The sequence below is a fragment of the Mytilus edulis genome, chromosome 6 (assembly GCF_963676685.1).
Source record: "Mytilus edulis chromosome 6, xbMytEdul2.2, whole genome shotgun sequence".
In the NCBI taxonomy this organism is placed as follows: domain Eukaryota; kingdom Metazoa; phylum Mollusca; class Bivalvia; order Mytilida; family Mytilidae; genus Mytilus; species Mytilus edulis.
In genome coordinates, this window is record NC_092349.1 from 93,048,946 (window position 1) to 93,063,337 (window position 14,392).

Below are 14,392 nucleotides of genomic sequence, written 5' to 3' on the forward strand. Positions count from 1 at the left end.
AATTATTTCCTTATACCGGTGATAAAATTTAGTAAATGTTTTGACCAGTTTGTGATATCGAAAACCCTGGTGTAATAATTTTTCAGTAATACATAAATTTCTCTCGCTAAAATCTAATACATTGTTACATACACGAGCGAATCGTACAAGTTGAGATATATAAACACCATAAGATGGTGACAAGGGAACGTCACCATCTAAAAATGGATAATTAACAATAGGAAATGAAAAATCATCTCTTTTATCATAAATTTTTGTATTAAGCTTCCCGTTTATGATATAGATATCAAGATCGAGGAAAGGGCAGTGGTCATTGTTATCATTAGCTTTATTTAAAGTAAGTTCTACAGGATAAATTTCTTTAGTATACATACTGAAGTCGTCATTATTTAGAGCCAATATATCATCCAAATATCTAAAAGTATTGTTAAATTTCTGTATCAAATGTTGTTTTGATGGGTCTTTGCTAATTTTAGTCATAAATTGTAACTCATAACAATACAAAAACAGGTCCGCAATAAGTGGTGCACAGTTAGTCCCCATTGGAATTCCAATAACTTGACGATATACGGAATCTCCAAAGCGAACAAAAATGTTATCAAGTAAAAATTCAAGTGCATAAATAGTATCAAAGCATGTCCAATTGACATAGTTCTTTTGTTTATTGCTACTAAAAAATGATCTAAAAGAGTTTGAACATATGTACTCGCATTCCGACTTTTTAAATGCCCAGTTAATTAGGGATGTGAATTTTTTCTTAATAAGAATATGAGGCAAAGTGGTATATAGGGTAGAAAAATCAAAACTTTGAACAGATTCAAAATCACCAATATATGCATGCAATTTATCAAGTACTTCCAACGAGTTTTTGACACTCCAAAAGTAATTAATTCCACTATTTTCAAAGGCCTTATTTGAACAATTTATTATCAGGTTTTTTATTGTACCAAGTGTACTAGTAAGTAAAACAGACAATTTAGTAGTTGAACAATGGCTGGAAGATGAAATAAATCTATATTTGTAAGGTTTTTTGTGCAGCTTCGGAAGCCAGTACATAGTTGGGACTTTCATTGTGTTTGGTTCTGCTTGTAAAGAAGTAGCTAAAAGTTTATGTTTGTTACAGATGTCGTTTTCTGAAAATGAAGTCGATAGTTTAGCCTGTATATATAATATTTGAATTTAATTGGGTGTTATCCTAATGATTGTTATTGTATAAAAAAAAAAAAGCAAGCAAGCTAACTGAAGTCTTGCTCTACATGCTTTAGGAAATTAGCTGTAACAATTTTTAATCATAAAATGGATGAACATTATACAAAATTAATTTGTTCATTATCCAAAACAATTATACTCTGTTCTAAATGAATCAAATTTAAAAGCTAGAGGTAGTGTTATATTATATCACCTGACAAAGTCTAAATAAATTATGAAGTACTGTAAATTCAGAAATTATTGCCATGTTTTTATTTTTGCAAATATGAGACAGGGTTAAAATTGTAATAATTTAATTTCGCATATTGAGATTTTTTATATGAATTGAATAGGATTTTTCTCAATATCACTAAAAATTAAAATCGAGTTTTAGTTTTAAATGACAAAATCTAAATAATAAATGCATGTAATAATATCTGAATTTACAGTACTTCATATGGAATCATACCACTACCAAATGTCAACGGTTTCTAATGCAAACAACTCTACCACACTATGTGTTCCAACATTAACATTTATGATGTCAGCATGGTTCTGCTGGAGTTATGACGCCGTGTCAAAAGTTGATCTAATCATCATCATCCACTGGAATTACAACAAAGGGCTGGTACGGTACAAACTTGGATCTGTCATGACATTTGGCTACCCATATTGGCTTTACAAATATCAGACTTGGATTGTCTGTTAAAGCCTGCAAACATAAACGACTATCTCATTAAATTGTTTGAGTATACTTAAGGTATTAATGGGAGATCTTTTCACAGTTTATTTTCAATTCATTCATATCTTTTAGGACTCATGGTCATTTAAATATTCAAGAGCTTGCAGCTGCTACTCCGACTCATTTCTTCAAAGTTTGAGAAAAAAATGAATTATTTTCTCAAAACGTTCATCAGTACCGAGCAAGACCTATAAAAGTATTCAGTGTCAACTTGATACATGTACATCTTACAATAATTTAATACACAAAATGTAGTTGACCTATTGTATTTATTGCATTTAGTATCTGAAATATAGACCTGTGAAAAATAATGTTGACTATTGAACCATGAAGGTAAATTCAAGGTTAAATGAACTCTGTGAGCCAGACATGTACGTCTTACAGTACACCAAATGTAGTTAACCAATTGCTGACGGTACCGATCTGAGATACAAACTTGACCACAAAAACTTTGTCTTGATTGCTGGTCCATGAAAGGAAGCAACGGTGAGGAGAATTCTGTCTAATGGACAAAAGGACTTTGCAGCAGAGTCTTTTGAAATAAAGAAATACCCCACCTTCCTGATCCACCCCTTCTATAGTAGTCCCTTTAGTCCCTTCTCTATATACTGGTACTTACATCATCAAAGTTCTGGTCCCACTCTGAGTTAGTGACCACAAAGTTAACTTTGTCAGACATATAGTCTTCTAACTCCCTGTAATTATAAATATCATTATTAATTTAAGGTTGACAACATAAAGCTTATTCACAGCTATGAGCATGCTCATGTATACAATAGCCAGAGGAGGGCCAAATAACATACACAATGTGTAGAAAAAAAAACAGCAACTATAACAGAATAAAAACTATAACACTGACAGGTAGAAAATTTCTTTTAAAAAATCATTATAAAAATAGCTGGAAACCTACCACCGCCCCCCCTCTTTTCCATATTTCAATATAACATTCTTTACAAGATATATATCTAATTTGAAATGAATTAAGTCTAAAGCATTCTCATTAAACAAGAAATATTATTATATTTTATCTGACTTACCCGTCATAAGCTGTGATATATCGTACCATACTACGTCTTGTTCTCTCATTATATTCTCCATACAGAAGGAAATGTTTCTTCCTAAAGAAGTCTGGTAGTTCAGGAAAGCCTGAATCATTTCCATCATCTACTGCTCCATTCTTACTGGGTGGTTCCTTCTTGGATGATGATTGGGCTCCTTTCTTTATTGGTGATTCCTTTTTAGATGATGATGGGGCCTCTTCATCAGTAGAGGCATTATAAGGATCATCATCATCTTTTTTCACTGATCCCTTTGGATTATCTATCTCTGCCTTCACCCTAGATATAAAACAGTCATTCTCACAATGCATCAACGATAACTCGATTCAATTCATCACCCTAGATATAAATAGTTATTAAAGGTACCAGGATTCTAATTAAGTACGCCAGACGCACGTTTTGTCTACATAGGACTCATCAGTGACGCTCATATCAAAATATTCATAAAGCCAAACAAGTACAAAATTGAAAAGCATTGAGGATCCAAAATTTCAAAAAGTTGTGCCAAATACGGCTAAGGTAATCCTTGCCTGCGAAAATGGTTTTGTTTTTCGAAAAATTCAATGTTTTGTAAACAGGAAATTAAAAAAAATGACCACATTATTGATATTCATGTCAACACAGAAATGTTGACTACTGGACTGGTGATTCCCTCAGGGACGAAACATCCACCAGCAGTGGCACCGACCCTGTGGTGTAAATAGTAATCAAAGGTACCATGATTATAATTTAGTATGCCAGATGCACTTTTCGTCTACATAAGACTCATCAGTGACGCTCACATCAAAATATTCATAAAGCCAAACAAGTACAAAATTGAAGAGCATTGAGGATCCAAAATTCCAAAAAGTTGTGCCAAATACGGCTAAGAAGACAGTCATTATTATATAAATAGCAAGTTCAAAATTGTAGCTAATACACAGATTTACTCAAGGTTCATCATCAGCAATATTGCTTTTAAAACATTACATTTTCTAAAACTTTAAAATAAATTCAGACAAGATTCAGCAACATGAAAGAACTTTGCAATGAGATGGTTGAGGGTGTAAAAAGTCACATGACAAAATATATATACATACCTCCTAACTTCATCTTCTGTGTCATCTCCTGAATCAGACATGTCCATTGCTTCTGAAAAATAAAATCAGTACATGTGTGGTAGAGTGTTTAACATTAAATAAAATCATTACATGTGTGGTAGAGTGTTTAACATTAAATAAAATCAGTACATGTGTGGTAGAGTGTTTAACATTAATGTTTATTTTTGTTCAGAATAATTAATATTAATTAGTTTTTTATATGTATTTGAAGAGTTCATCAATTCGTCTATTCTCTAATGCAATCATATTTTCTTGGTAGGTTATATTTTACTTTTAGTCAGTAAGCCATGCGTCTTATCATCAACATATAGAGAGCAAAGAAGTGAGTATATTAAAGTAGGAATTTAATGAAAAGAGTTCATACACCACTTTCCTTTTGTTAGTTTGGGTGGGCTTTATTCTTGTATTAAGAGTGGTTTCCTTTCCTTTGCTTCATTTGAGTGAGGTTTTCTGTGGTCAGCTGACCTTTGCTTCATTTGAGTGAGGTTTTCTGTGGTCAGCTTACTTTTGCTTAGTTTAGGTGAGGTTTTCTGTGGTCAGCCTACTTTTGCTTAGTTTAGGTGAGGTTTTCTGTGGTCAGCCTACTTTTGCTTAGTTTAGGTGAGGTTTTCTGTGGTCAGCTGACCTTTGCTTCATTTGAGTGAGGTTTTCTGTGGTCAGCTTACTTTTGCTTAGTTTAGGTGAGGTTTTCTGTGGTCAGCCTACTTTTGCTTAGTTTAGGTGAGGTTTTCTGTGGTCAGCTTACTTTTGCTTAGTTTAGGTGAGGTTTTCTGTGGTCAGCCTACTTATGCTTAGTTTAGGTGAGGTTTTCTGTGGTCAGCTTACTTTTGCTTAGTTAAGTTGAGGTTTGCTGTGGTCAGCTCACATATGTTTGGTTTGGATTAAACATATTTTATTTGCTGAATTAAAAGCAAAATGGATTAAACACAAGTAAATCATACTTATGAAGTCTTTTCCATAATACAATACAAAGTTGAAATAGTAGTATAATATAATGGACATGCATATAAAGCAAACAGTTTATACAATATAATACTAGCTATGTTTGGTTTAGATGAGGTTTTCATTGGTAAACTTAACACCTTTGTTTGGTTTAGATGAGGTTTTCATTGGTAAGCTGAATACCTTTGTTTGGTTTAGATGAGGTTTTCATTGGTAAGCTTACCTTTGTTTGGTAAAGGTGAGGTTTTCAATGGTAAGCTTACCTTTGCTTGGTTTAGGTGGTGTTTTCTTTGGTGGTTTAGTTTCAGATGGTTTTTTCTTTGGAGGAGACTTTTTGGGAACATAATCATCCTCGTCAGTACTGGATTCATCTGGTGAGTCAGCATCGCCAAGACGGTAACTAAGCAACAAATGTAACAACAATGTAAACAAATTAACAAATTAATCAATCATCAATGCAAAATTTAATAACAAACATCAATAAAGAATTATAATGCAACATTGTTTGTACCTTCATTTTGATTGGTTGACGTCACTTATATTCATGACATCAAATTCAGAATTGATGCTATGAAAAGGTACTTTACAACACTTTGAAAATGTTTATTTACATTGAATGTTTAAATCTCACTTTAATTTGTAAGATTTGATTAAATACCCATTTAAACCTAACCATATATAGTATGAACATTTTTATTAATTATAAATCAAAGGTCAGTAAAAATTGCATCTTACTCCTAAAAGGTTTATAAACAAAAATTATGAAATGTATATATGACATGAATTTTCTGAATGAAATTATTTCTTTTCACCATGTTTTTTTTTTTATAGCTGTCTATATAATTGTTAAAGTTTTGGTTTCATTCCAGTGAGCTAAGTGTTCTAAGGAAAATAATCATATAAAAAAATAGAGAATGTATCCATAGGACACAGATGATGCCTCTGCTTGCATATTATATAAAGTTATAAAGGGACATAACTGAAGAACTGTAAAATTGACACTATCCAAATATGTACTTGATTTGAGTTTTGTCGTAATAAGTATTGTGTGTAAGTTTCATTAATTTGGTTGATGCAAATTTAAGTTTTAAAATGAAAATGAAATTCAGAAATTCATTACCGTAAATTGTTAAAGTGACGCCACCAAAATTCTCACTTGATCTGTGTTTTGTTGTTATAAGCATTTTGTTAGGTTCATACTATTTGGTTGAGGCAAACTAAAGTTAGAGAAGGGAAGCGAAAAATTCAGCAATTTTTCCATTTGTAAAGGGACATCTTTACAACAGTAAAAATGAAGTCATTAAAATTCAAACTTGATCTGTGTTTTATGGTAATAAGTATTTCTTATAAGTTCATAACATTTGGTTGCAAACTAACGATAGAGAATAGAAACTAACTTTGAACAAGGGAAAAACTTAATGCCCCCTCCACTACGGCAGGGGCATAAAAACAAGTTCACAATACAATTAAACATATTTAATTATTTTCTTTCTTATCAATAAGCCTTGCAATATCAACCTTTTTCTTCTATAGTAATTTTGTGGCAATTAGATATTAAATTGCATATAAACAACAAAGTATACACATGCATTTTTGTTCATTAAAGAGTGTATGTAGACCTTTAAAAGTTGTTTGATTATTTGTGTATATGGGTTGATGTCTCCTTGAGTCCTTAATATATTTAAGAGTGTTATTCTATTGGTTATCATGTATTTCTGTATAGAACTGAATGTTCGATTGGATATGAAGTAAAATTGTCTATGCAATGTACTACCATTCTGTGTGGTATATAGTTTACAATGTCTCCATGACAACAATGTAAACACTTACTTTCTCCATGGTAACAGTTTCTTCTGTTTATAACTTTGTAATATCCAATCTTTTTTGACTATTTTCCCTTTCCCTCTGACCTGGTTATACTTTGGTGTGTTTGAGAAAGCACATCTGTAGTACAAGAACCTTGTACAAGTATTTTATGGTATACATTTGATATCACATTTAATTTTTTTTTTATTTATGGATACATATAACAAATAAAGTAGAAATTACAGACAGTATATAAATCTCGATCAAATAAACCTGGGACCTATATAAAAACTATTTTACATTCTAAGGGAGATAATCATTAAAACGATTGAAAATTAATATTCTGATGCCAATATGGTTATATTGGTATATTATTTGCTCTTGAATTTCACACCACACAAACATGGTCTGTACTTTTTATTTTGTTGTATTTTCAGAATGACATTACCAGTTGATCAGTGAGGTGAATGTTTCAAAGTCTTCATTATTCATTAAGGTGATATTCATCGTGTCACATTTTCACACTAATCATGTTTATGAAAGTATCTGATTTCTTACAATTTTTCTAGAAAAAATAAACTTTTAATCTAGTTTTTTCCAAATAAATAAATGAAATATTTAAAAAATATCTATTTTTAGTCTAAATAAGATTACTCTTAGTATATTATATGAAACTGTAAGGAGTTTTAATGTAAAAAATGTTACTTATTGTAAATAATTTGATGGAAAAAACATCTGACTGGCAAACAAAATATCTACCTTTGGTATATACTGGATACTCAGAGATTAAATATTCACATAATGAGGTTAGTAACTTCCTTTTGCGTATTCCTTTAAGTAAACTATAGTGTCTTCAAAACATTACATTCCTTTTGTGTATTCCTTTAAGTAAACTATAATGTCTTCAAAATATTACATTTCTTTTGTGTATTCCTTTAAGTAAACTATAATGTCTTCAAAACACAACTATTTTGTAGTTATAAATATGTTTAGTTCAACCCATATTCAATATAATTATTTTGTAGTTTTATCCTAACTTGTTGCCCTTACGTTTAGTTTTCTTTAATGGAGGTACTGATTCACGTTTTGCAGCATTGTCAAGACGAAGCTGTGGAACTGATACTGGTTGACTGTTTCGTCAGTGATGGGACTGGGGTACCACAGCCAGAGGGCTCATCATCTGAATCGTCTGTATGTTTCCTTTTATTCTGTGACTAGAAAAAAGGGGATATTTTCTGTATATATGAATTTCAAACAAAGAAATAAGTATGATAAAATCACTTTTTGGTGTCAAAGAATTTTATGATTTTTGAAATTTATCTGTTATTATACCTCATCAGTTTAAGCATCTGTTATGATCTGTTCTTATGCTGAGCTTGACTCAGCTAGTATAACCATTGGACTGTATCGCAATCTCGGCAAATTATAAAGAATAACAACTTGTGTGTGAAGATTGTAGATTTTAATTCCACCAGAAATGATACAGGAGTTTTACAGAGTGTGTATTGTTTGGTAAACTGAAAGAAATACAAATACAATATTTTACAATATGCACGAAAGAAATATATGAATGTTCAAAGCAACGTTAATATCATGTCAAAAACGAAAGTAGAATTTGCAGTTCAATTCATAGAAATAACAATTACAGTTCGTATTTGTTGAATAAACGTGGAATTCAAGTTAACGGAATTAACGGTATATATATTTAACAGTTTATAATCGATTTGAAACGTACTTGACGGTGATTTGTCACAATATCCACAGGAGCAGATTTGTCGTGGCATCCATTTGCAATAGACAGGTGAGGAAGAGAAAGTAAACGGTAGTGAAAATACGGATAAGTCCAGATTATTTCCGGAAAATATGAATATCTGAAAATCGAATCCAATAGACTTTATATTAAATATAGTTGCGTATGTGATCCAGAATACTCCCCGTCTGAAATCTACCTGATATCACTATTCCAGAAAGTATAATTCCAAATGTGAATGTCACTATATTAATCCAAAATATATACATATAATTACACAGGTTTGTTCTCTATGAGAAGAATCATGTCCACGATAGGGCGGGTGTAGGTTGTGGCTTTTCCATTAACGATTACTCGCACTTCTGCTTTTCGGACATGTTCGTCTGAACTTTTAAATGAGTTCACCATAATTCCAACGGGCCATTGGGTACGGCAAATGTTTTTGTCCTTTAGAAGAATGACGTCTCCTTCGATGAGATCACGGCGATCTTCGGTCCATTTTCGTCGTTGTTGTAGTAACGGCAGGTACTCCTTCCTCAAATGGAACCAGAAAACACTGGCTAGAGCCTGTACTCGTCTCCATTCGGCAAGACAGAGATCTCGTTTGTCGAATTCCCCAAGATGGTCTGAAGTGAAAATGTAGTCGGTTTTCTGCGTCAATAACATAGCCGGAGTTAATATTAACGGATTCTCTGGATCTGTTGATACCGGTACTAGAGGTCTAGAGTTCACTATTGCTGAAACTTCTGCCATTAGTGTGTTGAGCACGTCATTTGTTAGGCTTCTTCCGGCTGCGTTAAGAAGCATAGAATCAAGAATTCTCCTAGTGATACCAATCATTCTTTCCCAGGCTCCACCCATGTGGGACGAATGCGGCGGATTGAAGATCCAAGTTGTACCAGAATTGAACAGAAAGTTCTTGAAGGGTCCATCTTCAACGTTGATTGAGTCAATCTTTAAATCGTCGATTGCGCCGATAAAGTTCGTTCCACGGTCAGATCGGAAAATCTTAACTTGGCCTCTTATAGCGGCGAATCTCCTGACAGCGTTAATGAAGGCTGAAGAACTCATTTCCTCGATTAATTCGATGTGAATAGGTCTTGTCACTAAGCATGTGAATAAAATTGTCCAACGTTTTGAGTTGGCGTATCCACCACGTGTTTTACGTGAAACAATTGTCCAGGGTCCAAAGGTGTCTATTCCAACGTTACTAAACGGAGGTGAAGTTTCAAGACGGTCCTCTGGCAAATCAGACATGATTTGATAATCGGTTTTTCCTCTGAGTTTGCGGCATGTCACACATTTGTGAATAATAGATGATATCAAGCGTTTTGCTCCTACGATCCAAAATCTTGCGGATCGAATCGCTCCATCTGTGAAATGGCGACCTTGATGTTTTATCTTGTTGTGGTAGTGTCGAACTAATAATGTCGCTATATGATAACATCCAGGGACGATCAATGGTTTCTTTTCACGGAGGTCTAAGTCAGATTTGGCAATACGGCCTCCTACTCGTAATAGTCCTTGTTCGTCCAAAAACGGATTGAGGTTAGCTATCGGGCTCCGCTTATTAATTTGTTCCTGACGTTTAATGCAATCTATTTCATCTCCGTAAACTTCATATTGAGCAGATATTAAGTACAGCTCTTTGTAAGAACCAGGCAGAGTGCGATACATGAAGGTTTCCAATTTTTCCTATAATTGGCCTAGTAGAAGCAATAAATGAATATTGCTCAAAAAATAATTTTGAGTGGGAAAATATGAGTGGTTGCCATGGTAACGGACACTTTATTTTTTGGTTGTTAAGCGTGGTAAAATCTTTAAAAAATCAGCTAAATCACCACAATTCAGAGCCTGAGGATGAACAGAATCATGCATTCTTCATTAATTTTCATATGTAAAATTGATAGAACTTGGTTTGAGCTTCATTTTAGTGAAGATTGCATGTCAACCAAATTTGTAAATTTTTTGAAAAATTTTGCGAAAAAATGCATATTTTCAACTTTTCTGAAATTGGGATTTTTGCTGAAATGTCAAATTTTCTCTGGTGTTTTTCAGAAAAGTGCAAACGTGTACAGAATAGTTAGCACTGCAGTTATGAAGTTTGGATACTTCTTTACCAAATCAAGTAGTGAAATGCGTGGGATTTTCTCAAGTTTTATCACCATAGCAACCGATTTTTTCCTTGGAAACGGAGTTTTATTTGCAGAATATTGCAGTTTAAGAGCTTAAATGTCCTGAATTGTTTAATAACCGATAAGAAAATACTTAAAAGCTAACGCGGGTCTTCAATTGTTACCATGGAAACACATATTATCCATAGCAACATTCAATCTGAAATTGCATAAATAGAAATTTATGTAAAAAAAATACATAAATAGAGGGTGTTTATTTTCAAATTGGAATATGACTGCATGCTTTGCTTCACTTACAGTCTTTTCTGTTCTTTTCATTAGGTTCAACAAATGTAATATATAATGTAATATTGGGATTGGAAGGTTAGAAAAAGTGGGGGGTAGGTTTATTTTTTAAAGATATCATACATGTAGATTCTTGAAAAGATTATGTTTAGTCGGAGAGCCTGATTATAAATAGAATCATTTTTTTCTTCAGAAATTTCATATATAAGATCGATAATCTATAACTTGGTTTTAGCTTCAGAGCTTAGTTAAGGTACATTGAAGTTCGCTTGTCATGTTTTGGGATTTTTGTCAGATTTTCGGAAACCTCATGTTTTATTCATTTGAAAGCCTTAAAAAAATGGCATGGACCCCCATTTATCTTTTTATAAATCTTTTACATGTATAATGATAAGCCATCTGTAAAAGTCTTATAAAATTTAAATTTTTCTTTGATAGTTTTTATACGACCGCAAAAATTTTAATTTTTCGTCGTATATTGCTATCACGTTGGCGTGGTCGTCGTCGTCCTGCGTCGTCGTCTTGCGTCGTCCGAATACTTTTATAGTTTTCGCACTCTAACTTTAGTAAAAGTGAATAGAAATCGATGAAATTTTGACACAAGGTTTATGACCACAAAAGGAAGGTTGGGATTGATTTTGGGAGTTGAGGTCCAAACAGTTTATGAATTAAGTGCCAAAAAGGGTCCAAAGGGTCCAAAATTAAACTTAGTTTGATTTTAACAAAAATTGAATCCTTGGGATTCTTTAATATGTTTAATCTAAAAATGTACTTGGATTTTTTATTATTAGCCCAGTTTTCAAGTTGGTCCAAATTGGGGTCCAATATTAAACTTTGTTTGATTTCATTAAAAATTGAATAATTGGGGTTCTTTGATATGCCGAATCTAACTGTGTATGTAGATTCTTAATTTTTGGTCCCGTTTTCAAATTGATCTACATTAAAGTCCAAAGGGTCCAAAATTAAACTAAATTTGATTTTAACAAAAATTGAATTCTTTGGCTTTTTTTATATGCTGAATCTAAACATGTACTTAGGTTTTTTTTATGGGCCCAGTTTTCAAGTTGGTTCAAATCAGGATCCAAAATTATTATATTAAGTTTTGTGCAATAGCAAGAAATTTTCAATTGCACAGTATTCAGCAATAGCAAGAAATCTTCAATTGCACAGTATTGTGCAATAGCAAGAAATTTTCAATTGCTCAGTATTGCGCAATAGCAAGAAATCTTCAATTGCACAGTATTGTGCAATAGCAAATATTTTCAATTGCACAGTATTGCGCAATAGCCAGAAACATCTAATTGCACAATATTGTGCAATAGCAAGAAATTCTCAATTGATTGGAGTTATCTTTCTTTGTCCAGAATTGTAGTTGAGTCAACTTAAATCGTTGTTTTATACAATATACAATGTATATTCACTTTTACTACCAACTGATAAATTAAAACAATCTTTACCATTCAGTGATAACAAGCACCTTTTGTTACATTTTAGTATTTTATGATGTATTTAAATGAGTAGTTATTGTTGCAAACTCCATTAGAAATTTAAATTGAGATCAGTTTTGGAAAAAGGGAAAATGGGATGTGGAAAAAAATGGGGGGGGGGGGGTAAATTTTTCTCATTTCAGAATTAATAAAGAAAAAGAAAATTTCTTCAAACATTTTTTTGAGAGGATTAATATTCAACAGCAAAGTGAATTGCTCAAAGGCATAAAAAAATTTTTAAGTTCATTAGACCACATTCATTCTGTGTCAGAAACCTATGCTGTGTCAACTATTTAATCACAATCCAAATTTAGAGCTGTATCCAGCTTGAATGTTGTGTCCATACTTGCCCCAACCGTTCAGGGTGCAACCGCTGCGGTCGTATAAAGCTGCGCCCTGCGGAGCATCTGGTTGAGAATGTAAACCTGCCAGTGTCAATGATAAAGCTATGAAAAGTCAAGAGAGAATATTTTCCCGCCAAAATTTCAATGGCTAATATCTCGAAAACAAGCACATTGATCTGTATATTTTTTTACTCTTTTGATTCCTTTATTAATCCCCTATCGACATTCACTTATATTTAAATAGGAAGATCCAAAATAATGTCACACAATTGTGAAACTCCAACTCAAATGGACAAAGGAGTAGGTCCGGCAAAGGCCCATTTCGGCCTCAAATTTCAAGTTCATCTAACGGAAGATTTAAGACACTTTTTAAACACTTTAAGTGTCTATTTCAATAGAATCGATTGGTTAATGTGAAAGATTTTAATTGATTTAGTCATTAAAAACGCTCCAATGTGAGCTTAAATATGACAAATCTATCAAATATGCCAAAAAATGCCACTTTTCATACGGTTTTTGTCAAAAATAAAAGTGGCCGCATCCATGTTCATCCACAACCTTTATATATGTTATGTATTATCACTAAATACAACTTGCATTCAAATATTATGGATGAACACGAATGCAGCCTCTTTCGTTTAAGACGGAAACCGTCTAAACTTTAACTAAAATGCTACAATTGTGAAGATTTCAGTAATTTAGCATGACTTAATTATGCTAGTACATTGTAGTACGCGATATATGTGTATTGTATGGTCAAAAACAGCTCATATTTATGTAGCAGAAACTTTCTACTTTCCAATAGATAGTTGAAAGATAACATTTTCACAATTTTGTAAAACTGCTATATTTTGGGGCCAAAAAGGGGTCTTACTGAACCTACTCCTTTATCTTTCTGCTTTAAAATGAATTTTTAATAAGGAAACATTTTTTTTAAATCTCAGAATATGATCAAGATTTTTTGATAGAAAGTCATTGAATTTTCCTTTCAATATAATGAAGTATTTTTAAGATGCTTGGGTAGCAATTTGAATAGAGAGAACAAGATTTTATTAATAAAACATCTTCATTCTATATATTTATTGCCAACCTACTTTACACGGTTCTCAAACGAGAGCTTATTTTGGAAGTATATTTATATTCGGTTATAGCTATATCAGCAGGGTTTTTTTTTTTTTCTTCCATATAACCTTAATATACTCAATTTTATTTGTAATATATATATTAGTAGTAACAAGTATATCGTTTCTGGGGGCCTTTATAGTTTGTTGTTCAGTGTAAGCCAATGCTCTGTGTTGAAAACCGTACTTTGGCCTAATAGTATGATGGTTTACTTTTACGAATAGTGACTTAGATGGATTTTTCTTATTGGCATTCATACCCCATTTTCTAATATTATCTTACTCATTATTGAAGTCAATGATATGAATTAATTATACAAGCATTTTACTTTGCAATGACTACAATGGTGATACATTTTAATATAAATACAGCCTCCTCTATTAATAACTACTGTTTCCTTTGAATCTTAAATAAGAAATAAGATAACACAAAG

The 14,392-nt window shown here is 32.4% G+C and overlaps 2 protein-coding genes across 2 annotated transcripts; both read right to left on the minus strand.

The window, feature by feature from the left end:
• Nucleotides 1–1,764: 1,764 nt before the first annotated feature.
• Nucleotides 1,765–7,343, minus strand: LOC139526766 (DNA repair protein XRCC1-like). The gene is made up of 7 exons (XM_071321934.1): nt 7,285–7,343; nt 6,861–6,989; nt 5,294–5,430; nt 4,068–4,119; nt 2,968–3,267; nt 2,550–2,625; nt 1,765–1,900 (listed from the first exon to the last, which is right to left on the minus strand). Exons 1-7 carry the CDS (start codon nt 7,341–7,343, stop codon nt 1,778–1,780), a joined length of 876 nt encoding a protein of 291 aa, XP_071178035.1. The 3' UTR covers nt 1,765–1,777.
• A 1,516-nt stretch (nt 7,344–8,859) lies between these two features.
• On the minus strand, nt 8,860–10,263 carry LOC139526767 (uncharacterized). The gene has a single exon (XM_071321935.1). The coding sequence runs from the start codon at nt 10,261–10,263 to the stop codon at nt 8,860–8,862; it is 1,404 nt and encodes a 467-aa protein (XP_071178036.1).
• Between the last annotated feature and the right edge of the window lie 4,129 nt (nt 10,264–14,392).

Excerpts from the sequence above, each read along its gene's own strand:
- LOC139526766 (XM_071321934.1), bottom strand. The coding sequence starts at position 7,343 with ATGAATATCACCTTAATGAATAATGAAGACTTTGAAACATTCACCTCA. Across the intron at positions 6,990-7,284 it reads TTCACCTCACTGATCAACTG|GTTCTTGTACTACAGATGTG; the intron begins GTAATGTCATTC and ends TACTTGTACAAG. Across the intron at positions 3,268-4,067 it reads ACAGAAGATGAAGTTAGGAG|GGTGAAGGCAGAGATAGATA; the intron begins GTATGTATATAT and ends TTTTATATCTAG.
- LOC139526767 (XM_071321935.1), bottom strand. The coding sequence starts at position 10,263 with ATGTATCGCACTCTGCCTGGTTCTTACAAAGAGCTGTACTTAATATCT.